At 54.0% G+C, this 26,712-nt stretch overlaps 2 protein-coding genes across 8 annotated transcripts in view; one reads left to right on the forward strand and one right to left on the reverse strand.

Moving 5' to 3' along the window:
• Window positions 1-5,841, forward strand: part of LOC119845134 (chloride channel protein ClC-Kb-like) — a 31,210-nt gene extending 25,369 nt beyond the window's left edge. For 2 of the 4 annotated variants that reach the window (XM_043499923.1, XM_038376990.2), the window contains exon 20: window positions 11-645. In XM_043499923.1, the coding sequence (XP_043355858.1) occupies window positions 11-58 (48 nt within the window). In that variant the 3' untranslated portion in view covers window positions 59-645. Of the gene's footprint in view, window positions 1-10; window positions 4,744-4,808; window positions 4,861-4,994; window positions 5,196-5,605 lie in introns of those variants that run through there. The other 2 variants (XR_006276339.1, XR_006276340.1) reach the window with 2 other exon arrangements.
• On the reverse strand, window positions 2,566-25,850 carry FAM131C (family with sequence similarity 131 member C). 4 transcript variants are annotated; one of them, XM_038376991.2, is made up of 7 exons: window positions 25,482-25,847; window positions 14,444-14,562; window positions 11,009-11,044; window positions 9,806-9,899; window positions 4,004-4,186; window positions 3,430-3,540; window positions 2,566-2,915 (listed from the first exon to the last, which is right to left on the reverse strand). In XM_038376991.2, exons 1-7 carry the CDS (start codon window positions 25,504-25,506, stop codon window positions 2,566-2,568), a joined length of 918 nt encoding a protein of 305 aa, XP_038232919.1. In that variant the 5' UTR covers window positions 25,507-25,847. The 4 variants fall into 4 exon arrangements, with proteins under 4 accessions (XP_038232919.1, XP_038232921.1, XP_038232920.1 ...); XM_038376993.2 differs by lacking the exon at window positions 4,004-4,186 and having other exon boundaries at window positions 25,482-25,850; XM_038376992.2 differs by lacking the exon at window positions 11,009-11,044 and having other exon boundaries at window positions 25,482-25,846.
• Window positions 25,851-26,712: the final 862 nt, after the last annotated feature.

Consider the following 26,712-nt stretch of genomic DNA (forward strand, 5'->3'; position numbering starts at 1 on the left):
TCTCTTCCAGATGAAGAAGGCGATTGAAGACCTGGCAAATCCGAAGATGCTGAAGTGAGCAATTCGGAGCCTGGGAGAGCAGCCCCTTCCCCTTTCTGTGCAGCGGAGCATGGGACAGGGGATCTTGCTGGGGCACTGAGATCTCAGCAGCAGGGGGACAGTGCTGGCAGGAGCCCCCGCCTCTTACGTGGGTCTCCCCAATTATTTTTTGTGAATGGAAATGGATTTGAAAGCTCCCCCCCGCCCTTCCTGCTCCCGCCGCAAGGAGCCACGGTTGTGAGAGCAGAGGCAAAACCTAGACCTCTCTGTCCTGGGGAGCCTGCCAGCCGCTGGCAACCCTCACCCACCCTGGAGACACAATAACACACAGCTATACAGGGACAAACAACTTGGGCCATAGTCTGTCAGTGCAGAGGGCAAGCCAAGGCTGCAGTGTATAGTGCAATGTGAAATATGCATGCACCATCCTGAATTTAGGGCTTGCTGCCCTCTCAGGGCTGGGCCCAGTGGGACAAGAGTCTGCTACTTAGCAAGCCCTAGAAGAGATGCTCCTTGAGCTCAAAGGGTAGGGCCTGTGCTTTGGGCAGTGAAAGGCCCCAGTTCCTGTCGTGTACATCTGGGTTCATCACAGACCTGCCTGCGTTGAATTCTCCTGTAACGTGATGTGCTGCCTTTACTATCCAATCACTCCCTAACTGCAAGGGTGCAGCTTGAGTCAGAAACAAGCTCGCACAAGCCCTGAGGAGCCAGACCACCCCTTGCCTCCCCAGAGGAAGGTCAGCCTAGACCATCCCCAGGGCAGCCAGGCTGTTGTGGCCTATACAGCAGGGGGTGGGGGGGCCTCCTTTGAAATCCATTGTTCCCACTCACGGCGCACTGTAAATCAGAGATGAGGGCCAGCCGGTGCGGAGCTATTGATCCTTTGTATTTCTCTGGGGACACAGAACATGGAGGGGAAAAGGCATCACAGCCGTTGCATCCCGCCCCCCCGGGGGACCCACTCCCCTTGCCCCCGCTGACACAGGAAGCGTTGCTAAGGTGCACACAGTCTCCACGCAATACTAGGAACCAGCGAGGTCACAAAGCACACAGCCCAGGCTGGACAGGGAGGTGGTCTTAGGGGCCAGCCCTAAGAGGAGGCAGTGGCTCCCAGAAGTGACAGCCGTTGCACATACCAGCCGCCTTCTTTACAGTCCCCCCTTTAAAGAAGCACCCTGCATGGGAGGAAATCCTGCGGGATGCAGGGGTGGGGTGGGACCCTGCCAGAAGTGCCAGGCGTAGCGGTGCCAACATACAAAGTCTTTTCAATTAAAATATAACATTCACCTGTCCCCCATTCCCCCGCCCTCAGTGGGCTAGCTGAGATTTTTCTCATTCGTATCATTCCCCCTTCCCTCCTCTCCCCCTCCCAAAATGGGTGAACGATGGTATGTGCCCGAGGGAGGGTGGGGGCAGCCGTAGGGCCTGCCCACAGAGCCGTTTGAGATCAGAGAATCAAAGCCAGCTGTGCACAGCAATTGTGGGGGGTGGGTTTGGAGGAAGGGCCTGTCATGTAATCTAGGTTGAACCTGACCCCATTGTCCCCGAATCGTGATGTGTCCCGGCCCTACCCAAGGCTGCAGCACAGTGAGGGGACATGGCTGTTGGTGTGGGGTGTAACTAGCATCCACACGGCAGCTGGGCCCTGGAAATTAACTATGGTCCTGTAAAGAGGAAGGACCAAACTGACTGGGTTTGTAGCATTTCCACCTTTAGGCTGGGATTTGCAAAGAGTTGATGGGAATTAGACACTCCCCATCCCTCTGCCTTGATGGAATTTGGGTACCTAACTCCCTTAGGCACCTTTGAAACTCCCAGCCTCAGAGACCAGGGTGACTTCCTAGTACAAGCCAGCCCCTCACTAGCCAAACGCCAAAGCCCCTGGCCCCAAGTGGCTTGAGAACACATCTCTGCAGCGAGCTGGAATTGCAGGGGGAAGCACAGAGACGCGCTCATGTTAAACCAGCCAGGAGCTCGTCCGAACTACATCAAGACAAGAAGCCAAAGCGTCGAGTGCCGGCTTGCACACAGACCACATGCTCACGTGGCTAGCTGGGAGCACCGCGGATGGACTCCCGCCTGAAGCACAGACACTGAATACGCTTGGATGCGGATGCTTCCCCGGCTCCCCCCGCTGCCCCAGCCCTCGGGGAACCCACTGGGGGCCGGAACATGTCTTGGTCTTGCAGCGATTCGACTCAACGCAGATCAGCAGCCTTGGCCAAAGGAAAATCAATCTAATCCCCAAACTCGGTGCAAATGGTGACAGTCCAGCAAATGCTGCCTCTAAAGGGCTAGAGCCGCATATGGCCTGGCAGCCCCAGCCCCCAGGCAGCCCCAGCGGTCACTGGTAGGAGGGATGATATTGGTGGCGCTTTGCCATACTGTGTCAAACCAATAGGCAGCTTCTAATCACTGCTCCCGGCAGCATCCAGGGAGCTGGAACTAGCCATCTGGGCAGGACCCCTCGCTCCATCCTCAGGACAACCCCGTCCCCACTTCCTGTCCCGAGTTGGGGTGGGAGATCTAGTTATAAAACACTTCGTCCTCCGAGAGGGAGCTGCTGTCCACATCGTGCAGGGAGTTGCTGAGCCGCTTCTGGCGGACGCTGGTCATGCCCTCCTGCCCTCTCCCCACGCAGGCCTGCTCCTTCTCCGAGCTGTCTGCCTCGGAGCTCCCGGTCTGGGGGGAGCCGCAGGGGAGAGCCCCGGGGAAGGGGTGGGTAGAATTCCACCTGTCCACTCCGGAGTGCCCCCAGGGTATTGGGGAGGTGTGTGTGGAGGAGGAGCAGGTGGGCAGGCTGCCTTCCAGGTTGGGGCTACTTATCACCTGGGGACTCAGCAGCAGCTTCTCCTGCAGGTAGATGCTCTCCAGGTCTGAAAGCAAAGCCGGGGAGGGGAAAAGTGTTTGTGGGGACTCAGCAGGGCAAGCTACTGTCAGCTGGCAGGGCCTGGAGAACGGGCAAGGTCAACACTTTTGGGAGTGGCCACCAATCCGGGTGCCCAGCTTGAGACACCTGATTCCTTGAGGCACTGATCACTCACAGCTCCAGCTGGAGTTGCTGGGTCCTCGGTCCATCCAGGGCCCCAGTCCTGCCCTCCACTCCAGGTGTCACCCTGGCCTTGCGGAAGGGGATCCCCCAGGGATGCAGCACTGGCCTAGTGCAGGGGGGGTGGCCAGGCTGCCCCTGTGCTCCATGGCCCCAGCTGCTCAAACATCCCCCTTGGAACAAGATGACAGACCTGGAGCCAGGGATCCACACCTGACTGATACAGGTCACCAGCAAGGATGGCCCCGAGGGACCCTCCTGAATCTGTTACATGCAGGGAGGGCTGGGGAGCACCAGGAGCCCTGCAGGGCTGCTCATGGCAGAGAGGAGGGGGAAGGTACCTTGAAGCTGTACAATCTCCTGGGAGCTGCCCCCGTAATTCATTTCCTCATCGTCTAGTGAGGACCAGGCGCTCAGGGTGGCCTCGGTGATGGCAAATTGTTCAGCGACCCCTGGGCAGGACCGTGGAAAACCAAACACAGGTTACAAGGGGAGGGGATTGATACTGGGCCGTGTCCTGAGCCTGGCTACACCAAGGTAAATCTGGAGCGACATCGCTGAAATCAGAGCGAATCCGGATGAAGAACAGTATTTGCAGGAGGAGTCTGGCTCGTTCCCTGGCAAATCAGCAGAATTCTATCGCCGGGACATAGGAGGTCCCAGAGGGGATCCAGCCACGCTCCATCCAGTCCAGTGCCCTGTCTCCAGCCAGACCTGGCAAATGCACGGGCACTGCTCCCTGCCATTCTCCCCAAGGGATGCCCCAGTGCCCAGCCATTTGCAGTGCTCTGTCACCGCCCTTTAGGGGGTGCCGCTGTACAAGCGGAGTCGGTGCTGGTGCATTCACTGCCCCCCCGCAGCACAGATTCTCCCCTGCAGCGTCATTGGCCTAGCGGCTCCCCCCTGCCCACCCACCTGCTGCAAAGCGTGCCTCCCTCAGCTCGTCCGTGAGGTAGGAATACTGCTCTTCCTCCGTCAGCCATGGCTCGCAGCCCACCTGGGGGGCGCTCCAGCCTTTCCACTCGATGAGGTGGGCCACCCGGCCGCGAGCCATGGCGGTGGGCTTGGTGATGTGGTCCTTTACGGTCTGGACTAACCCTAAAGCAGAGACGGGAGGAGCTGGACTGAAGTGGGTGGGATTCAGACCAGTAGGATCAACGCGTCAAGACTTGGTGCTGAAGGAACATCCTGCATGACTGATCATGTCCATGCTGGGTGGGCATCTGCACTGTGGTAGCCAACCCCCAGCCAGTCAGCCCCACTCACCGCAATCCTCTCCTAAGGGGACACTACAGCAGCTGGCTTGGATTTCTGCAGGGGGCTTCCCTAAGGAGCTGGTCAGGAATCTAGAGGGACATTTATAAAATGTTGCTTGGTTTGGGATTGAGGGGCGCTGGCAGAGCTCTGAGTGGGACCCAAGATGGAATAGCGGGGGGCTACAGGTCAGGATTGAGGGGCATTGACAGAGCTCTGGGCGGGACCCGAGATGGAGTAGTGGGGGGCTGCAGGTCAGGATTGAGGGGCGCTGGCAGAGCTGTGGGTGGGACTCAAGATGGAGTAGCAGGGGGGCTGCAGGTCAGGATTGAGGGGCGCTGGCAGAGCTGTGGGTGGGACTCGAGATGGAGTAGCGGGGGGCTGCAGATCAGGATTGAGGGGTGTTGGCACAGCTCTGGGTGGGACTCGAATGGAGTAGCGGGGGGCTGCAGGTCAGGATTGATAGGCACTGTCAGAGCTCTGGGTGGGACCCGAGATGGAGTAGCAGGGGGCTGTAGGTCAGGTTTGAGGGGTGCTGGCAGAGCTCTAGGCGGGATCCAAGATGAAGTACCGGGGGGGTTGCAGGTCAGGATTGAGGGGCCCTGGCAGAGCTCTGGGTGGGACTCAAGATGGAGTAGCAGCAGGCTATTAGGTCAGGATTGAGGGGTGCTGGCAGAGCTCTGGGTGGGACCCGAGTTGGAGTAGTGGGGGGGCTGCAGGTCAGGATTGAGGGGCGCTGGCAGAGCCCTGGGCGGGACCCAAGATGGAGTAGCGGGGGGGGCTGCAGGTCAGGATTGTGGGGTGCTGACAGAGCTCTGGGTGGGACCCAAGTTGGAGTAGCGGGGGGCTGCAGGTCAGGATTGAGGGGTGCTGGCAGATGTCTGGGTGGGACCTGAGATGGAGTAGTGGGGGGGGGGGCTGTAGGTCAGGATTGAGGGGCACTGGCAGAGCTCTGGGTGGGACCTGAGATAGAGTAGTGGGGGGGCTGTAGGTCAGGATTGAGGGGCACTGGCAGAGGTCTGGGCGGGACCCAAGATGGAGTAGCAGGGGGGGTTGCAGGTCAGGATTGAGGGGCGCTGGCAGAGGTCTGGGCGGGACCCGAGATGGAATAGCGGGGGGGGGGGGTTGCAGGTCAGGATTGAGGGCATTGGCAGAGGTCTGGGCAGGACCCGAAATGGAGTAGCAGGGGGCTGCAGGTCAGGATTGAGGGGCATTGGCAGAGGTCTGGACGGGACCCGAGATGGAGTAGCGGGGGGGTTGCAGGTCAGGATTGAGGGGCACTGGCAGAGCTCTGGGCGGGACCCGAGATGGAGTAGAAGGGGGGCTGCAGGTCAGGATTGAGGGGTACTGGCAGAGCTACTTGCAGGATGCCCTGGACTGGAATAGCAGGTTGGAAGTGAAGTGCACCATCGCCCCTGCCCCTCTCTTGTAACCTGAGACTCAGGTTCCCTTTCTGGACGGTGAAGTGCCCCCTGCCTTGGCAATGTGGGGTAATGTTTTTCTCCCAGCAAAAGCGCCCCCTGCAGGGCTGTGGCAGCCCTTCTCGCAGTGGTTTTTGCATGGCTGGAGCTTGGAGCTATTTCCCCTGAAGCAGCTGCAGTTTTGCATGTCTCGTTGAGCAGGGAGTTATGTGGCACTTTGCAGGGCAAGGACTGCAGCTCTCTGAGGGTGCACGGACGTGGTATCTATCCGGGACCCTCAATAGAGCACAGCAAATCATGGCATTCAAGTGGCACTAGACCCCCGTGGCTGGCCCCAGTCAGCTGACTCAGCTCATGGGGCTTGGGTGGCGGGGCTATCAGACTGCAGTGTAGACATTCAGCTCGGGCTGGAGCCTGAGGTCTGGGACCTCGTGAGGAGGGAGGCCAGCCCACGGGTGTTTAACTGCAGTGTAGACATACCCTTTCGTTCCGTGCCTGAAGATGCCACCTTGCACTACAAAGAATTTCTCAAGAGTGAAGTTAGCACCGGTGCAAGGAGCTGGATAGACTATTTACCATTGACTCCAGCTCAGGTACAGCACAAGCAGACGATCTGCCTCTGGGGCCAGAGGGACAGTCAGTCTCCAGGGCTCATTCATTGGAGGGCCTTTTTGCTGAGCGCCATCTCTGGTGATAGTCACCAGTTCACTAGGAACTGGACTGAGACTTCTCAAACTCATCATTCCATATGGGCCAGTCTTCAGATAGTCACTGCTCTTAATGACTTGGGCTGGATCCCAATTTACTGGTGATAAAATTTTGGACGGCTCACCCAGGGGTGATTCCAAAGCCAACTGAAGCCCCTGAGGGAATGTCTACATTGCAATTAGATGCTCAGGGCTGGCTTGTGCCAGCTGACTCGGGCTCACAGGGCTCGGACTAAGGGGCTGTTGAACTGGTTTTCCAGGCTTCTCGGACTCTGCCAGGACCTCTTGCAGCAGGGGAAACAGGAAGAGCTGCCCATCATACGCAGTCACGGTTGAGAAAGAAGCCACTTTTATAAATCCGAGGAATGGGCGTGGCTAGAGCATTGGCCACGCCTCTCAATGGCCCAAGCCCCACCCGAACTGGGGAAGCAGATAATAAAAGCCCACAGCGGCTCTCTCTGCAGTGTGATGAGTTCAGGGGTGAAAATAAGTCGATTGACTTACTGGTACTCTGGGGCCAACTCTGGCCCCTGGAAGGGGTGGGGTCTAGGGCGGAAGGGGCGGGGTTGAGGGGTCAGAGCCAGCCCCAGCCCACCCCACCCTGTAAGGTAAATGCCCCCCCCCGGGGTAGCAGCAGCAGCCTGGGGCTCTGGAGGCAATTTAAAGGGCCCGGGGCTCCCCTCTTCTACCTCCCTGGCCCTTTAATAGCCGCCAGAGCCCTGGGGAAGCAATGAGGCTCCAGCGGCTATTTAAAGGACAGGGGTGGCAGAGGCAGCTGAAGCCCCGACCCTTAAAATAGCCCCTGGAGCCCCCGCTACCCCAGGGCTCTGCGGGCTATTTAAAGGGCCCGTGGCTCCCCTGCTTCTACCGCCCCAGTCCTTTAAATAGCCGCCAGAGCCCTGGGGTAGCAGGGTCTCCAGGGGCTATTTAAAGGGTCAGGGCTCCAGCTGCCTCTGCCACCCCTGTCCTTTAAATAGCTGCTGGAGCCCCACTGCTTCCCCGGGGCTCCGGCGGCTATTTAAAGGGCCAGGGAGGTAGAAGAGGGGAGCCACGAGCCCCCTCTGGAGGCAATTTCCCTCCAGCCTTTGCTGGGAGCCCCAGGCCCTTTAAAGTGCCCTCTGGGAAAGCCGGGCTGCCCCAGTACGGTGCACCGGCTCTTACTGGTACGCCGTACCGGGGCGTGCCGCTTCCTTTCACCTCTGGATGTGCTTGTTTAGGAGACCAGCTGGCCCAGCCCTAAGTGGATAGAGGAAGAGGGTAAGCATCTCTCCCACGCTAGCCAGTCCCCCTTGACCATTAATTCCTGGTACTTTGCTAAAAATCACAATTTCTGTTATTTTACCATGTTTATCATGTAAAACATGTTTATCACTGTGGTTTTTCCCCCTTGATAAGGCAATAGGAAACTCCCCATGGTCTCATGGGATTTCCAGGTGCTCTGGGTCCTGAAGACCTGAACCCTGGTCACAGTGCTGCCCCCAGAATTGCCCCAGCTGTGAGCAGTGTTCCCCCAAATCTGTCTGTCCTGGGTCATCTCCTGAGCAGGTTCTGTCTGTTGTGCTAATTGATGACAGTAGAACATAGCCGTGGCGGGAGGCCACGGCAGGAGAGGCGACTGCCAGGGAGCCAGGGCCAGTCCCATGGAGGGCTCTGGAGACCTTGAACCAGACTTTGTGTTCAGGAGGGAGAGGGGCTGCTGTATTTTGTATCATCTGGGGCTTTGTTGGGGCATGTGGCTCCATTCCTAGATACAATGAATTGCAGTGCTCAGGCCTCGAGGTTGGGAATGTAGGAGTCAATGTGGCTGAATCTGTGTCTGGTGGGATGGGGCATGATCTCCTGGCCAGCTGTAGATGGGGAAGGGCATTATTTTGCCACTCTAGTCATCTGGGGTCTGACAGCATCCAGGGGGAGCTGTGCAATCACCTGAGGCCAGGTGTCCCCAGTAGAGGGGGATGATAGAGAAGATGCTAGATCCCCCTTCCCACCAGCATCCCCTCAGCCACTTGGGCCAGCTTTACCCACCGCTTGCCATCCAGGTGCTGCCCTTGGCTGGGCACGGAGAGACCTGGGTATTGTGTCCGGGCTGCCCTACCAGCTCCCCAAATGGCTCCATGTAGCCGTTGAGTAGGATGGGGAGGCGGGCTGGGACTGAGGAGCACCAGCAGCGCTGGATGGGAGCCTGGACTGGGCTGGGAGGGTTTTGGAGGCAAACAAACGGATACCTGTGATGCTCCGGGGGGATGGACCGGAGCCATGTCTGCCCCCTCTCCCACCCCATGCCGTGCTCCGAGCAGAATCGTCCTGTCTCCGGCACTGGGGCCCTTTCTCCTCGGTGGCTCTGGGAGCTGGGCCCTTGGCAGGCAGCCTGGGGCATGATTCCAGCACTGCCGGCCTTGTGGAGAAAAGGGAATCAGGCCAGCGGGGCCAGCCAGCTGGCGGTTTCCATGGAAACAAACACCTTATTAATCTCCACTACACACAATTAATTACGCCGGGAGGAGGGACGGTCTGCTGAAAGCAGATAAACTCCCTTCCCTCTCCGGTGCGGAGGCAATTGGAGCCGCTCAGCCTGGCCTGTGGGGTCCGGCTGGTCTCTGGCCTGGGGGGGAGGCTGCTTGTTGTTATGGGCAGCGCTAGCTTCTTGCAAGAGCCATGGGCAGATCTTGAGCTCTGAAAGGTGTGATGACCTTGACCAGAGGATTTGGATGGCTCTACCCAGGCCGAGCAGCGGCCCTACCCCTACCAGAACTAAGGACCCTTTAGTCTCGTCAGCCTTCGAGGTCAGGACTTAGGGGCTCCCCATGTGGTGACACAAGGCGGGGTGGTCTGTGTTAGCCAGTCTGGGAGTCAGAGAGGCTCGCAGGGGCTGTGTGTATCCAGCAGCCTTGCTAAAGAATCCCCTTCCCTGGAGCCAAGGCATGGCTCTTGTCTAGCCTGAGGCCAGATCCGGCCGGAGGATGGGTGCCTGGGATCTGGACATCCGCGCAGTGGGGGTGGGATCAGGCCCCTTCTGGGATCAGGCCCTAGTTCTAGCAGACCAGTTTGGCTACTGGCTGCTCCATTTGAATGACAAATGAGGAGACCCCTTCAGGGGAACCTGAATCACCACGACTGCTCTGTCAGAAAGCTCTTCTGAGACCGGGATTCACCCCTGCCGACAACACAGGGGGGCAGAGAAGCCCTGCTGGGATCTCGGCTGGAAGGCTGGCCTGGCTGCCCTGTCCTGCATCTTTGCACCCGCGTTCCTCTGGGAGGCTGTGCTAGGCCGTCATGCCAACCTGGGGCTCAGGAGTGACGGAGCCTGGTGGGAGGAAGGGATGGTCTTTACCTACCCACCAGAGAGGAGGTCGCCAGGGCCGTGACGTTGTAGCCGCTGGAGCCGGATTTGGAATTGGAGAGGATCCCACTGGATGTCTTGAAACATTTCTGCAGAGGGAGGAGAGACGCAAAGGCTGGCAAGACGGGCTGGGTCAGCGGGGTACCCTCAGCCAGCCCCATCTCTAAGAGAGGGGACCCATGCAGGCCACGGGCACTCAGGACTCATGATACGAGATGCAATGGATGGGTGGCATTCTGCTGTGGACTTGTGAGGGGGCCTTGTGGGACCATGTCTAGTGCCCTCTGCCGCTGCAAAGGTGGTTGCAGAAGTCCCCACGCTGGTAACTCATGGGGCAGCTGTAGTTAATCATAGGTTTCAGAGTAGCAGCCGTGTTAGTCTGTATCCGCAAAAAGAAAAGAAGGACTTGTGGCACCTTAGAGACTAACAAATTAGTAGAGGGAGATGATAGAGAAGACGTAGATTTGTTAGTCTCTAAGGTGCCACAAGTCCTCCTTTTCTTTTTGTCAATAATGGTCATCTTGGGGTGAACTGGGTTACCCAGAGTATTATGGGATGGAGCCACGCTCCACACCTCCCTTACTTTCCGATTTAGTCTGGCTTAGTTTCCCCCCTGCTCCTCCTCCCCATGCTCTGGTGTGTTGCAGTTAAATAAAGCAGCAAGTTTCCAGCCTGCAGGTCAGTGAGTAGACTTATCTTTGTTGCCGAGCCACTCCTCCAAAACTCAGAGATGTGGGCGGCGGGTTTTGGGGGGGACATGCTCAGTATCCGCCAGGCACCTCCCAGCTGTGCCCCGTCAACAGGGCTGGTTCTACACCCACTGGCACGGAGTCCTGGGATGGCAAGTGTCTGCAGGGCCTTACTATCCCATGAAAGCCCACTGGTCCCATTCAGTGTAAGGACCCTGTGCCGGTCCTGTGGCCCACCAGAGCCTTCCCATCCCTGCCTGAGCGGAGCAAAGGCCAGCTGTATGATCACCTTGAACCTACCCCCTCCACTTGCCACAGTTTTCCAGGGACTTCCAACCTGGACAACCTCCCCCAAAAAGCACAGCTTCTTGCATGGCAGCCACCACATGCATCCACTAGGGGGCACCACTTCAGCCACCCCCTGCCCTGCCTTCTCCCAGGAGCTCAGCCGAGGGTTCCCAGACTGTGGAAGCAGAAAATACCCTCAGGGCCACCCAACCCACACTGACCTGCACAGGGTCCCAGCAGAAATCCATCTGGTTTTCCTAAAATACAGGGGAGGAAACGAAATAAAACCGGTGCCAAACCCAGGGCTCTCCAGCCACAGCCCCGCTTTTGCGGCAGATTTGTCGCGGGCTGGAGGGGAAACTGAGATTCCTGTAGCCCAAGGCAGCTCTCTGGGGAGGGGACGGTCTTCTCTGTACAGCGCTTAACACAGTGGCTTCTTCTTCTGTCTTCCTTCTTCCTGGCCTGTTTTATTAATTCCCCTCCTGTCCCCATTCCCTTGTTCTCCACTCCACCACTCCACTGCTTTTGTCTTGTTTTCCCCCTTAACCCGGGTTTGCAAGTGCTACGGTGATACAATTATTATTAAACAGCTGCCCTTCCTTCTCTGTGGGGCTCTGGAGCGAGACCTTGGGGAGCCCGAGCAGTGTCAGTTCTATGCGTCCTCGCCCTCTTCTCTGTTCATGACCCCTTCCCCTCTGTGCATCCTCTGGCTGAAGGCTGGACCAGGAGTGCAGCCGCCCGCCCAGATCAGCCAGCAGGGTCTCCCCGCACACTCTCCTCTCGCCTGGGGCTCAGGGATGGGTTTGAGTGTCTCTGAACCCCATGAACAGCCAAATTAACCTGTCCAGGGAAATGGCCCAATGGGTGTCAGGCCTTGGGGGGGAGGCCAATAGCCAAATCTCTGCCTTTTAAAACTGAAATCAGGTTAATTCAGTGAAAGGCGTGGGAGCAATTGCTGCTGCTGTATCGGGTCACTGCTGGGATGAGCTTGACAGGCCTCAGTCAGCAGTGTCTTTAATGTGGGAAGGATGGGCTTGTAGCTAAAACACTCACTGGGATGCTGTGGATTCAATTCCCCAGCTCTGCTGCTTAACCCTGGGCAAATTACTTAATCTCTTGGAGTCTTTCTGCCAACTATAAAACAATGGCAATCATTTTCCTCCCTTCCAGGGGGGGCGGGAAGGTAAACTCCTGACTGTTTGTGAGATACTCTAAATATAAGCACCTAGATAGAATCGCATTTCAATGGTCTGACCAGGACTGTGATGAGAAATGGATAATTCTTTATTCAGACAGCTTGTCTGAAAGACACAAAGCTACAGAATTCTCTAAGCAAGTTGGCGGGGAGGGGGAGAACAGCCTAGTGAGCAGGGCACAGGAGTGAGGGTATGTCTGCACTTTGAGCAGGAGATGTGCATTCCAGCTGGAGGAGACATACCTGGGCTAGCTCAGACCGAGCCACCCTTCTAAAAATAGCATATGAGTGGTGGGAGAGGCTACCTGCCCTAAGTACACATCCATCCAAGCCCCAGCTCAAAGTGTGGCCATGCTCTGAGACCCAGGCTCTGTTCCTGGTTTTGCCACTGGTCAGCTGGGTGACCTTGAGCATGTAACTTCACCACCATATGCCTCAGTTTCCCCATCTGTAAAATGGGGATAATGATCCTGACCTTTGTAAACCAATTCGAGATTGGCTGATGGAAAGCAGTAGGGATTATTTTTGTTACCGGCATATAAGGGAGAAGGTCTGAATTTGGGGGTAGGTTTTTAATTACAAGATTTTTATTTCTTCCCCCACCATAAAAGTGGAATTTCCCCTCATGACATTACACTGGTTGGAGGTGTAGGATGGGCAGTATTCAGACCTGGACCAGGGCAGATTTCAGGGGTAATGTTTGTCTAACCCATCTGGTTTTATACTGCACCCATCACCACAGGATCTGGGTGCATGGCACACCACTGGAGAGATGGGCCTGGAATGCCCCCTTTCTACAGCAACAGTTCTCACTCGCTTTTGGTTCATGGCCTTAAAAACAAACAAACAAATATCCCACAATGCTTTGCAACTTCAGCTACAAAGGATGGTGGGCGGTGGGCTTTGGGCCAAGGGAAGAACTAATGGGAGGTTTTGGGGTATGGTGGGTGGGGGCTGCTGGCAGAGGCCGTCTGTGTAAGTTCCGGGATATCACATCTTAAAACCCTGGTGTGTTTCATAGACATCATTCTGGATGATACTATCTTGTTCTTTCCCTCAGAGCAGGGCAGCTGGACCCCCAGCTCTTTCCAAAGCAGCTCAGGGTCATTGTCTCTGTTTTACTCATGGGAAACTGAGGCACAATTTTTTCTTATTCCTAAAACATAAACAGAAGTGGAGGTTGCTTGGTGTGGAGGTTAGATTGGAGGCTGTTTGGAACAACCTGCACAGTGCCCTAAACAGCGGCCAATGAAAGCTTTATACCACTCCATCCCCAGTGTTCTTTCCACGCTGTTTATCCTGCAGCACATTCATCCCTGGCATAGAGAGACTGTATTGAGCAGTAGTAACAACACCCAGCTCTGATATAGCGCTTGTCACCGCGAATGCAGGTCAGGGTCATTAACAGATGGGGAAACTGAGGCACGGAGCAGGGAAGTGACTTGCCCATGGTCACACAGCAGTTAGTGCTAACGTGAGGAATAGAACCCAGGTGTCCTGATTCCTAGGGAGGGGTCCTAGCTTCTAGACAGCACTACCTCTCTAACACCCTTTCACACTTGGGGTGAATGGATGGACAGCCCTGAACCCAGAACTGGGCTGGCCAGGTAGCAGCAGCTTCCCCTGCCATACACACAGGGTAAGGTAGTGCTGTTGGTGCTGACTTGGGGGGAAGGCTCCATGGCTTAGTTTGTCAGCTTCTTAGGACAGGGCCTGTCATTCTGTCCCGGGTTTGTAAAGCGCCTCACACAATGGGGTCCTGGGCCCTGATTTGGGATCCTGGATATTATAATAATAATAACATGGCCCGATCGGTGCTTGGCCTCACGGAGAGGCTGCCAATAAGCACAGGAAATAAGGATCCCTGGTTACTTGGCCTTTGTCTGAGCCACCAAGCTGCTGTTACACGGGCCACTGAACAGCCTGTAGTCTATAATAGCTTTCATTCCCTCATGAACGGGTGAGCGGCTCCCCCACCTGTTTCCCATCCCTGAGTCATCCACACTGCGTGCCAGCAGAACTCTCAGAGTGACCTTTCGGGCTGCAGGGAAATGTTTAAATCCCCCCCCCACACCCCTCGGTGACCAGATAGCAAGTGTGAAAAATCGGGATGGGGGTGGGGGGTAATAGGTGTCTATATAAGAAAAAGCCCCAAATATCGGGACAGTCCCTATAAAATTGGGACATCTGGTCATCCTACTAAACCATCACAAGCCTCAAGGTTTGTTTGCCAAACAGCAACTAGAAGTCAGCTATAACAGACATCCTCCCAGATCATCAGCAGGGTTTGAACCCAGGTCCTTTAGCAGCACAGTACAGCTCTTTGAAGCTAGTAAAGTGACTCCACTAGTACCCTGTTCTTCTCATTGAGGCCAAGCTGCTAGAAGGGGTCACAACACATATGTTGCATATTCCTGTAGCACTTGTGATGATTGTCCTGGGGGTCTGACTCTTTGGTTACCTTGCTGATGTCCTTCTCCAGGGCAGCTGCGGGAACTTGCTGACTGTCATGGTGAGTGGAAGGAGGGCACTGTGGGTGGCTCGTGATGGCATAGTCCTTCTGAGCACTTGTGAAGAATTCTGCAACCGAAGGAGACAAGAGATGGGTGAGAGAGAGACGGGCTGGGCATGGTAACCCTACTTTGGTGTCTATTTACAGGGAAGTTTTTAAAGAGATGCTTGGAAAACAGGGGATAGGGGAGATGGAAAATTTCAACTTTTTGGCCCAAAATTGAACCCCAAATCTTTCAGTTTGGAAATGGTGCTGCGGTGCCTCACAGGAGTTGTAGTTCAGCTGCCTCATGTCCCCATTCTCCTCTATAGGACAGGCTCTTCAGCCAGACTACATCTCCCATGATGCACCGTGGCCTTGCCTGCTGTGCCACCACAGTGCATCATGGGAGCCCATGGTTCTGGTGTCCCATGGGATATGCAGTTTGATGGGGAACTTGGCCCACAGAGGTGAATGAGGATGTGAAATACCTAAATTATAACTCCCATAGGCCACTGGAGCAGCATTTCCAAATGGAAATATTTTAGTTTTCAGGCGTTCAGCTTTTTGACAAAATGTCACCATTTTCCAGGGAAAGCAGACACTTTTTATGAAAAATTGTGTTTAGTTGAAGACCTAATTTTCCATCAAAAACAGTGTACATGGAAAATTTTCCACTAGGTGTGACAGAATGCTAGGGGCTGAGTGCAGACCCAGTGTTCTGCTCGCTGGGGCACTAGCTAGACCCCCCTGAGCTGGATTTAACTGGGGGGATGGGTGCTCAATGGTTTAATTAGGTAGGAGGCTGATGAGCTAAAGAGAACAATCAACCTGCTAGCTGACAACAGGTAAAGGCAAGGAAGAAAATGCAAGGGGGGTGACTAGCAGAGGCTGTGGGAGACAGGATCTTGAGATCTCTGGAGAGCGGGGAAAGGGGGCTGTTTACTACCCATGGCATGTTGCTGGACTGGTGGGGGAAATCCAACAAATAACACACAGGTGCTTATAAACTTGGAAGCAACCAGCCTCTTTGGGTGGTCCCGAGGCGGGAGAAGGGAGTCTGTTACACAGGCCTAAGTTATGGATCAAAATATGGGCATCCAGAGTCTCTCTCAGTGGCTTCTATGCCACTTAATACTGTATCTATCTGTTCCCTGAGTTCCTCTCTGGCCCCTTCCACCTGACAGCCACACGGTGCTCCACAAACATTAATGGTTCGGCCTCACACACCCCTTGTCAGTATTGTTATCCCCACTTTACAGATGGGAAAACCAAGGCACAGCCTGCCAGGAGTGTTTCTTGGCAGGAATGGCCACCTCCCTCCCTCCTGCAGTGCCCTTTAGTAATCCCAGCCCTTCCCTCAAGAGCTGACCGGGCGGTTTGTATTTTGGCTTGTTCTGTGTTTGTACAGCATCTCGCACCACAGGGCTGGGCCCTCTAGGTGCTGCCTCAGTGCAGATAATCAATAATGATTAGAATTGACAGGCTTATTGCATTTAATAAGGCTTGAAAACCATTAATACATTTACTTAACTGGGCAGCATCGTTCCTGATGATTGAATATTTGATGGAAAGTCCGGAATAGGTCAAGCAAGTGCCAGATGTGAAAAACTCAGCACAGGTGGAAGTTCAATGCAATTAGCAAAAATGCCAAACACAAGATCCTTAGAACCAACGTCCTACGTGTCCTATAGGGAGCGAAGTCCTGGAAATATAATAAGACCCTCTAGTGCAAACTGAACAGCGTTGTGTGCAGGTGATAGAATCAGCAATGAAGAGAGCCTAGACCAGGCACAACTACCTACATCACTTGTGCTGCAGAAGAAAGGATGGATGGATTTGGAACATTTTTACAAATGACCAATAATGGTTCCCTAAATAGGCATTTCTTTGGCAACCCCAGGGCAGGAGACAGAGAGGCCAACCTAGAGTGTAGAACTGATCAATGAAATTGTTTTTAATTGTTCACTTTATTAATATAAATTCATCAGTAAAGTATTATGAATGAAACTACACTCATTCATAAAACCAGGTACCCCAATAACTGGCTAATTGAGTTTCACTTTCAATCCAGTTGCTGCTTAAATCACTGAAACTTGCACTGCTTCAACATTGTAACTTCTGTTCACTGTTTGCTATTCCTTACACTTGTCCATGTTGTAACCCAAACTCCATTTTAACTTGTTCCAAATTCCATTTTAAAATGCTCACTTCATTTTTGCAAAACCCTGCTGTAATCTGATTAGTGTAGTTTAGATGTGGGAATGAGGTATGTATGGATGATGGAATCAACCTCCAGCCCCAGCTTGTCCTGATGAAATAAAGTGTAAACACCAATGGCTGAAGATGCAGACAGCAGCCCTGACAAAGCAAGAAGAATCCACCCTCAAAAGAAAAGAACAAAAGTACAACTGAAGAAACATCAAAGCCAGGTCCTAGGCTGAAAGTCATGTCTGCAATTGACGGGTGATCAATCACACCGAACCCAGAGGCAGCGTGACACAGCAAGACCTATAGACTCTAGATTCAAACTAAAGCCTACAAAAAGGATGGGTGAGATGGAAGACTTTGGAAGGTAACATTCTGCTGCCAACATGGAAGGGCATCGGTGCATGCCCAACAGAGACCCAGGTCTTCCTTGTGCCTGGTTTTCCTGGCCAGTTAGCCGCCACAAGCTATGAACCCAATCCATGAACTCAAGCTACATTCCGGACTGGTAACTATCTAGCAGCTGCAGAACATTTGATATGTGTATGTGTGTGTGTGTGTGTGTGTGTATACATAGGTATTAGATATTAGTTATTGATCTAAATCCAATTGTGTTATTATAATAAATGTGACATCTTGTCTTCTCCCCTGAAATGATCCTGTGCAGTTTTGTCTGTATAACAAGAGCACCCGCATAGCACGATAAGGGCAGAAGGAGTGTTATTGCACCCGAATATAAAAATGATTGGAAAATTAGCCCAGGATGGGGGTAATTGGGCTGTTTGCCTGATGCACCTAATCGTGTGGGCAGACTGACGATGATGAGAAAACACCTGCCCTTAAAGCTCTGGGAGCTAGGACAGCAATTGACACACCAGGTCCATACAACAGATACATCAGATACAACTCCGACCCGTGTAGCCACACGCCAGGGCAATCAAATAGAGGAGGATTACCCGAGCCCACTTAGACAGCTCCCAGCCATCGCTAATTCCATCCCCAAAGGCCAAGAAAGCCCATGCACCCTCCACGATTCCCTGCACATCAATGCATTTGCAATAGTTTGGATCAAGAGGAGAACAAATTTTAAAGTTGAGGGCCCTTCGTGGGAATTGCCAGGCGCCAGCTCTCGCTGTAAAGCAGTGTTTGTGGCCCACAAAATAAACTGCACAGCCAGGCAAGCAGCAGGAAAAGCTCAGGAAGACAGGCAGGGAAGTGAAGTGTAACAGAGATGGGCAAAAGCCATTGCAAGAGCCCCTGTGCTGTTCAAGGTGACCTGCGTTAGGAGATATAATTGGGCCCTGAGCCCTCTAATGCTGGGATGGACACAAGGCCTGGAAGGCAGCTTTGGATTTTTCCTGTTTGGTGATTGTTTAGCATTCCAAATTCGGGTCTTGTCTACTCTAGGTTTCCAGAGCGACACTAGGTCTGATTGGAGACCTGGTCAGATCCGAGCCTCAGGAGCGTCATGCGAGTAAAAGCTGATTAACGGAGGGGGAGGGAGGTGATTTAAACCTGTTGGGTTTGCTTTGTGGTAAACACGCATTTGAGTCAAACGCATGGCAAACGCTTGGGATCTTTGCTAAAGCTCTGACACCTTCTCTGCTGCAATGAAAGACCGAAGAGCGCTGACAGCCTCCGTCTCTAGGATCTCCAAGGGTCCTCCAGCAGAACCAGAGACGAGCAGATATTTCAAAGGGACAGAGTTTATCCATCCTCAGGAAGCAAAAAGGCCACAACTACTTCCTCTTCTCTCTTCACAAGGCCCATTGGAGCAGTCTGTGTTCAGCATTAGCATGGGGCAGGGCCTTGTGCTGCCTTGTCCTTCCCCACAATGCTCATCAACGTCTGAGTGCACAACCAGTTTTGTCTCCGTCCCCACCGGCCATGCGCTCCCAGGGATTTGCTAGGGAGAGGATCGGCTAAGGACGTACAGTCTCCACAGCATGTTCCTGTGCTCCTAGCCCAGCGGGTGTGGTGTGTTCAGAGAGCGTTGTGGGGCCACAGCTATCCAGCAGGGGAAACAAGCAGAGCTGCTAATGGACCCGGCTGACTGTGCTGAGCCTGGAAAAGGGAGCCCCTGGCCCTGTTCTCTTCCACCCTCATCCACCTGCTCAGGGAAGGTGTCCCCTACTCCTGGACCTGCACTCCACCCCAGCGGGCTCAGAAGGCACCTTCTCCACATCTGCCTCCGTTATGATCTCTGTCTCACCTTTGCCGTGCCTGGTGCTCTGCAGGCCAATTCAAGAAGACAAGCTCCCTGCTCTGATGAACTTCAGATCTGTGAGGCCTCGCAAACTCCTATGCCCCCGTCCCATGACGGCCTGCTGGGAGCAACCCCGTTGGCTCCTTTGGGATTAGCTCACAGAAGTAAACACGACACTGCCGGAGTGAGTGTCTGCATGCTCAGCCCCTTAGGGTGCAGAGGGGCGAAGCAGTGCAGGCAGGTGCAGCGTTGCCAACTCTCGCGATTTTGTCACGAGTCTCATGATAATTATTATTTCCCGTAAAGCCCCGGCTCCTGGAGTCAGGTGGATCTGTGATGATTTCAGCCATCATTCTTAAAGAAAAAGTAAGTTTAGCTGCAAAAAAAGCTTCAAAATATGACCCCTAAAGGCTCAAAAAGCAGAAGGCAAATAAAAAGAGCTCCAGATCTATTATTTTTGTATAATCTCATGATTTTCAAGACAGTCTCATGATTTCTGGTGAGCCTGACTAGTGATTTTTCAACCTCTGGAGTTGGCCCTCCTGTAGGTGTAGACATACCTGCCCTAGCTTTGTGATCTAGCCAGCAAGGGCCCGAAATGTGAGTACGTATCTGGGGTTCTGACCAGGCTGCGCCAGAGCCCCTGCTGCTACATCTTCATGGCTCTTTTCAGCCGTGCTAGGTAGATCAAAGCTATGTCCACCTACGCTGCAATCGCACCTTTGCTTATGGGGTCGACGTGCCCTACGTTTGACAACACTGGCTGTGTGCATGACGTGCACCAGGGCCAGGCGCTCATGGGTGCAACGGTGAAGGCCTTGGCTTGTCTAGGCTTGGGTTTGGAAGGTGTTAGCTCACACAGGGTAGGCTTTAATTCAGCCAGTTTAAAACACATTGAAGGCACATTGCCTTGTTAACACATTAGCTAACACTTTCCAGACCCTAGTCTAGACAGGGCCTTGGTCTGTATATGAACCTGTATGTACCCTTCCACAAAGGGAACGTAGGCAGGCTTAGAACAACTCTCCGTGCTGGGATTTGGCCAGGGCATGAGGGTCCAGGCTACAATGACTCATGAAGCCACAAAGAGTCGATAAGACACTGTTCAGAGCAAACGCTGCCCTGCAACCCGCTGTGTTTTCCATCTGATTTCAACATCTGCCTCATAGGGTGACCAGATGTCCTGTTTTTAAAGGGACAGTCCCGTTTTTTGGGACTTTTTCTTATATAGGCACCTATTACCCCTCACCCCCGTCCCATTTTTTCACAGTTGCTATCTGGTAATCCTACCTCACATCTTAAAAATCTCATCTGCTTTGAGAACCTGGTGGGTGGCTGCCTTGCCTTTCACAGCTGATTTTATGTATTTTATCCCCAGTTCCTAAGAAGCCATTGGCACTTCCTCCTGGAAACCATGTTCTCATGCCCAGCTGCCCCCTCGGCACCTGCTTTCAACTCAGGGCCCTTGCCTGCCCCGCTGAAACCCTGGAAGCTTCCTCAGCGGGAAGCCCTTGTCCTCCCTCAGACAATGCAGCCCTTTCACAGCTTTGACTCTGATGACCCCGGCTGCCTGACAGTGGGGAGGAATATAATGGATGCAGGAAATTAGCTTTCAAGTGTGATTCTGCTCAGAGACGTGCCTTGTTATAAAGGGATTTGTGAGGCTCCATGTTTATTTGTCCTCAAAGGTACTTTAGAAAATTTCAGGCACCTCAATACCTTTGCGGATATAGGACTCGGTGACTCCAGATCAAATGTGTCCCCTTTCTGAGAAAAGAGATGAGGTCTTTCTAGCTGCCGGCCCTGCAAACTCCTGCCGGGCTCTGAGAGTCACGCTGGGGGTTTTCATCCTTCTCCCCAACCATCGCCAGTTGCAAAGGGTCAGCTGGCAAATTCTACACCCAGGCAGTCCCCTTGTCTTGAATGGGGTTTGCACAGGTGGGGCTGATGGGAATAGAGTGGCCAGCTCTGGGGATGATGCGGGAGGCAGAATTGAATCCAGCTCCCCCTGTGCTGGCTCCTGCAGGGCGAATGGGAGCAAAACATGGTTGTGTCCCTGAAGCGAACAGGTGGGAGTGGCAGTGCACATGGGGCGGGAGTCTTGATTGCCCTATGCCTCATGCACTGGAGCAAAGCAGTTGTGAACGGCTCCCCCATGCAAATGGTCAAAACCACCTTGGTCCTGCAAGTGGTTCAGTCCTCTGGAAATTGGTGAAGTCTGAACAGATCAGGACTTCTTGAACCACCTCAAACGGAGTCCATGTGATGGCTCTCTAAGCAGCTTAACTGAATTGAGTTTTTTATTAGTATTTATTATTTGTATTTTCATAGCAGGTGGAAACTCCAGCTATGGACCAGGGCCCCACTGTGCTAGGCACTCTACAAACACAGGAAATCTCCCCAGTGGAGATGGTATCCTGGGAAAAAGTCACCCACTCTGGAAAACACGTCAGAGAAGAAGGGGAGAATTTCTCAATTCTGGGAGCACAAACTCAGGACTGGGCTTTTGGAGATCTGGGTTATAGTCCCAATTCTGCTGCAGGGTGACCTTGGGCAAGTCCCACCCCTGCTCTGTACCTCAGTTTTCCCATCTGTAAAATGGGATAATGAGATTGCCGTCCTGGGTACTGTGCCTGGAGATCTATTGGTGAAAAGTGCTAGCTAAGAAGTAGGTGTTATGAAGCTTACTTAAATTTTATGCCAAATCTCTTTTCCAGCTTCTGGCCCCCTGCATAGCCTGGCTCCTGGTGGCACAGCTGAGAACACCATGCTGTGTGTAGTACCGGTCCCTTTCCATGGCTCCTTTGCAAGCTGCACCTTGCAGCCAGTGATAACGAGTCTGCTAGAGCTCTCCCTTTCCACATCCTTTTCCCCAGCAACTAATCTCCCCCAGACTCCCAGCAGGCAGAGCCCCAGCTGCCTGGCACATGTCGGCATCCTCCACCTAACAGGCTCTCCAGACAGTAATATTATTAAGTGTAACCGACGGTTCTGGGTGGTGAGTCATAGACACAAGTACAGCGTGCCACTCCTGCCCAGCCTCACAAGGCCACATCTAGGGAAGGATGCCACAGGCTGACGCTAACGGCCCTCGGAGAACAAAATTCCTCTTCTCTACAGATATTTATAGTGAGTGTACAGGGGGTGTATATGCACAGTGCCATGGGGTTTGGTGCAAACCTAGGGCATTTCAAAGGCTTTGCTTCTCCATAAGCAGTCTCCCCTCTGCAGGTTTCGGCAGCACTTAAGGCTTTTGTACACACACACACACATATATCTGTAACTATATAAGTGTGCCTGGATCTGGTTAAAAGAGAAACAGGAACTTTCCAAATGGAGTGGAAGCATTTAAACATCCAGCTCCCCCTGGAGTTGAACCGCACCAGATCTAATCCGTCTGCTCTGATGTGGGTGGGTGGGTGTGAAATTAGAAGTGTCTGTAACAACCACCTACTAAAAGAAATTGCAAAATGTTGGTGTTTTGGGATTGTGTAAAACAAAAATTGGGTTGGCTTCCCTTCTTCTTCGGGCCAGTGTTGATCTGGGTGGATTTGTATTTTCTGAAATCCCGTTGTAATTGAAAAAGTAGACTATTTTTATCAGGCTGGTTATTGTCATTGACTCCTGTGAGTCTGAGATTGGGGCTCTTAGGGGTGTCCTACCCAGGTAGCATGACAGAGATGTAGAACTCAAAGGAGATCAGTAGCATTGCCCCCATTTTACAGATGGTGAAACTGAGGTACAATAAGGGGCAATGACTTGCCCAAGGTCACCCAGTAGAACCACGACTAGAACCCTGGTATCCTGAAGCAAAGCACTCTGTCCACTAGGCCACATTGCCTCCCTTAAATTTACACCACTTAAGTGACTCACAGATATTTACAGATTTCCCCTCACGATGCTCCTGGGAGGCTCAGTGCGAGTGTGGACCCCTTTGTCCTTGTCACCCAGGGCCACCTGGAGCTGAGGCCCTATCAAGAATCCTGGTGTGATAGGACCATGCCAGCAGCCAACAGTGAGCTGTCCCCTTGCTGCCTTGAAAGCAAAGGAGGACACGCGCCGAGACATACAGCCATGGAAAAGCCCGGCCATGCAGACTGTTTGTACCTGCACCGTTTGGCTGTGAAGATCCCGAACGATTCATCAAACATACGTGACTCAAGGGAAACTGACGATGGCTCCATGGGAGGCATGGTTGGCTTCCGTGTCACTCTTAGGGCTAGGCTGATCTCGATGTGCAGCCTTCACGGTGTGTAGTGACAAGGGCCTCTCTCGGCCTAGCTGGGCGTGCAGGGCCATGTTCTCAAAAGAACTCCACAGGCGTGGAGAATCTGGCTGATGGAGCTTTCTGGAGAATCTGGCCCTGGTCTGATTTGGCTCCAGTGTCTCCTGGACTTTGTAACAGGCCTTTCACCTCTAGTTGGAATTCAGATCAACACAGTCATGACTTAAAAGCTGGTGCTTTCTCAAGGCTGGCGTGGCATGAGTGTTCCCACGAGACTGATTTCTACACCCTACATATCACCTGTACAACCGGCAGGCTGCAGGAGAGAAGCCAAGTCCCTGAGTGGGCCACGCCCTCATCAGTGGTTGCCTCTGGGTTGGCAAGGGCGTGTTGGCAGAGGAGTGTGCAGGGCATTGCTGCACAGGTGTTGTAGCTAAGCAGAATTCCCTATTGCTACAGGCCTGTCACCTGTACTGGCTGCTCTTCCCCCCCCACACCTCTTCCTCTAAGCCCTTCCCATCCCAATACAACAAGGGCCCAAGACCTCCCCATCAACCTCTCCGTGATCGTCCATCAGTCCAGGAGGAGGGAGCTGGATGGGGGGTCTCTGCCAATGGGACCCTTTCTCCAGCCCCTCATCCATCTAGGCAGGGTTCCTATGCGCAGCATCCATTGTCCGCTTGGACTCCTTCTTGGCATGGTGGGTGCTAGTGTCCTCAGCTCCGTGTCCCCTTCTGGATCCCTTGCTTTGCTCCTGTGACTTGTTTTGCTATCCTGGTTTGTTCATTTGTTGTGCCCAGTATTCTGCTGATTTCTGGGCCCTGGGGCCACTCCCTTGCCTGAGGGCCTTCTGTTGCTTTGATGGGCTCTGCCCACCAGTCCCAATCATCAAAGAGGCTCCAACCTTTCACCAACACCCGGCTCACTTTAAAAAGCAGCCCAGTAATACATGGGGAAAACATGCCGACACCGGCTTTCCTTGTGCGTTATGGAGTCCCTAAGACGCAAGGTCTTCACCACTGGTTCTTATTGACACAGGGAGGCTAGTCCCAGTGTGCAGCTGGATATAGTCCCCTTCTCCATGGCAATGTGCACAGCTGGACCATTAGAGCACTGCACCCCAGAGGAGGCTGCATTTTGGCGTGGGATGAAACAATCATTACAAATTGCTTTGCAATGCAGCTTTTAGGATGAAAGCCTCTGTTATAAGGGAATATTTCCTTAGAAAAATATGACTCTCTGGGCTGAATTCAACACAAGTTGCACATGGAAGCTGAGAACTGGCCAGGGTTTGTGGGACTAGAACCCAGAACCCTGTCTCCCCTGTTGTAACCCCCATACCCAGGTTGCTTCAGGGCTATTTTACCATCTGAAATCACCCTGGGGAATGCATCAGAAAGAGTCTGGGCCCAATTCTGATCCTGTGTATGCTGGCATAAATCAGGAGTAATCCCACCGATCTCACACTGGTGCAAACAATTGGGACCTCTAGCTTGATGATGCTTGCTTCCCCCAGGCTTCCCACCTAGCACCAAATGCCTCCCTTTATTGCCTGCTCCTCCCTGAGTGACTGTCCCAGAGATGTGGCAAGTTGTCACTGCCCCGGGGTTGGAAGAGAGGTGCCTGCCTGTCTGCATGCAGCAAGCCAGGAGCTGCCATGGTAGAGTCTCTGTCTCATCCTGGCTGTGCAGGGCAGATGCTGCTCTGGGACCAGGGCTGACGCGAAGGGGCTTGACCGAGATGCCAGGAGGCTGGGGTTTGCGAGGGGGAGATTGGGAGTATTATGCGGGGCAGATCAGGGCTCCATTCAGACAGTGGCTGGAAACAGCGGTTTCAGACAAAGGTGCAAGAACCCCCTAGTGGACACAGATGGAATAACCTGCCTTTAGGGAAGGTTTCTACCTGACCCGCCTCCGTTACTGTCCTGTTTATGCCCTGGAGCATGGGGATTTTTACCGAGAACATGAGTGAAGCTCCGGCCAGTGTCCAAGGGGACCCTTGTAGTAAAGGCAAAAGCTAAATGCTCCACCCCCAGATCTGCCCCTGTCCCCCCAGCCAACAGCCCTCAGCTAGCAGGGAATAAAGCCATTCCCTTCCTCCTTGTTCTGAGTCTCTGTGACATTCAGTAACAGCCCCCCCCCCCACACACACACAAACACACACATGTCCGAGGGGCTGGCTGGCAAGGCGGGGAATGGGCAGACCCCCATGGGGAGGCAGACACGAAGTAAACAATCCTTGGGCTGGAGAGCAGCTGCCTTTGGATGGCAGGTGCGAGTCGTCGTCTCTCTCCCCTCCCCCTCTCCTTCCAGCCCTGGCTGGCTCAGCCCCCCTGCCCCACCCCTCCCCCTGAGCTGGATGGCACTCACCTTGGGACACGCAGGACCCCATCATGTGGGGCTTGTCTTCATCCACCTCTTGGACAGCTGGAGGCTCATCTCTTCTCTCCTCAGCTCATCTGTTCCCAAGCCAGCTCTGCCGCCTGCCCAAGGCGTGGACAGAAGACCCAGCTCCCCACCCCAACCGCCCCTGTTTTATTTTTTTCCTCCTCAGCACTCACTTACTCCTCCTCCCCTGCTCCCCCCTTCCCCAAGTTTGCAGGCAACTGTGGCAATGTCTCCGGCGAGCCGCAGGGGAAGAAGAGGCAGGCGGCGTAGCGCATGGAGGAGAGACAGACGGACGTGCACACACAGAGGGAAAGAAAAGGCAGCTCTCTGCCAGTCAGGGCTCCTTGGGGGATTAGCTGGGCTTTAGCCACCTCCCCTCTCGCCTGGCTGCTCTCCCCGCCAGCGCTTGCTGGAGCCAGGGAGCTGTGGGGGGCCCTTTGTCCTTCCCCGCCTGTGGAGAGGAGCCCACTTGTTGCATTCCCTGACCACACGGTGGGCCCATTTCTCCTTTCCCTGACCCCAGGCGCTGCCTTGACCCCTGAGTCCAAGGAGGGTCAGGCTCAGAGGCTCTGCCCTCCCCGAGCTGGCTGTAATGCTGAGGGGGGTTACAAACAAGCTCCTGACAATGTAACAACAGCCCCCCCCCCGCCTCCAGCTGTGACTGAACCACTTTGCAGGGCCCCCAAAACTGCCACTTGTCTCCACCGACTGCTGAGATCAGCATGCGGGATGGGGGGCTTGAGTGACCAGGGTCTGGGGGCAGTGGCTTCGTAGCGAGGGGGGACTTGATGCTCGAGTTTGCTTCCCACTTCCCCCACCTGCCCAGTGAGTTGTACTTTGCTGCTTCCAGGACAAAGAGGGCGGCTCACCCCTTGGGTCTGGTATTCGCTTGGGGAGAGGGATTGCGTGTGTGTGGGCAGGGGATTTGCTGAATGTGGTGACTCCTAGGGAAGGCAGAGAGGGTTGTTTGCTTGTGAAGACAGGACTAAGCAACCAGTGCCCCCCCGCAACCCCCTTTGGATTATGGACAGCCCTCTGAAGGCAGCCAGCACTGGAGATTTTCTGGCATAGTCTGTGTTTATGAGATTTCTAGTCTAAGTCACCTGGCCCAAGAGGTTGGGAGAAATTCCCTTTACAGTACTGGCAGCTCTTGCAAGTCTTGTGATATGTGGTGTTTTTCTGAAAGCCCCAGCTCCCGGAGCCAGGAGAATCT

The sequence above is a fragment of the Dermochelys coriacea genome, chromosome 18 (assembly GCF_009764565.3).
Source record: "Dermochelys coriacea isolate rDerCor1 chromosome 18, rDerCor1.pri.v4, whole genome shotgun sequence".
Taxonomy (NCBI): Eukaryota; Metazoa; Chordata; order Testudines; family Dermochelyidae; genus Dermochelys; species Dermochelys coriacea.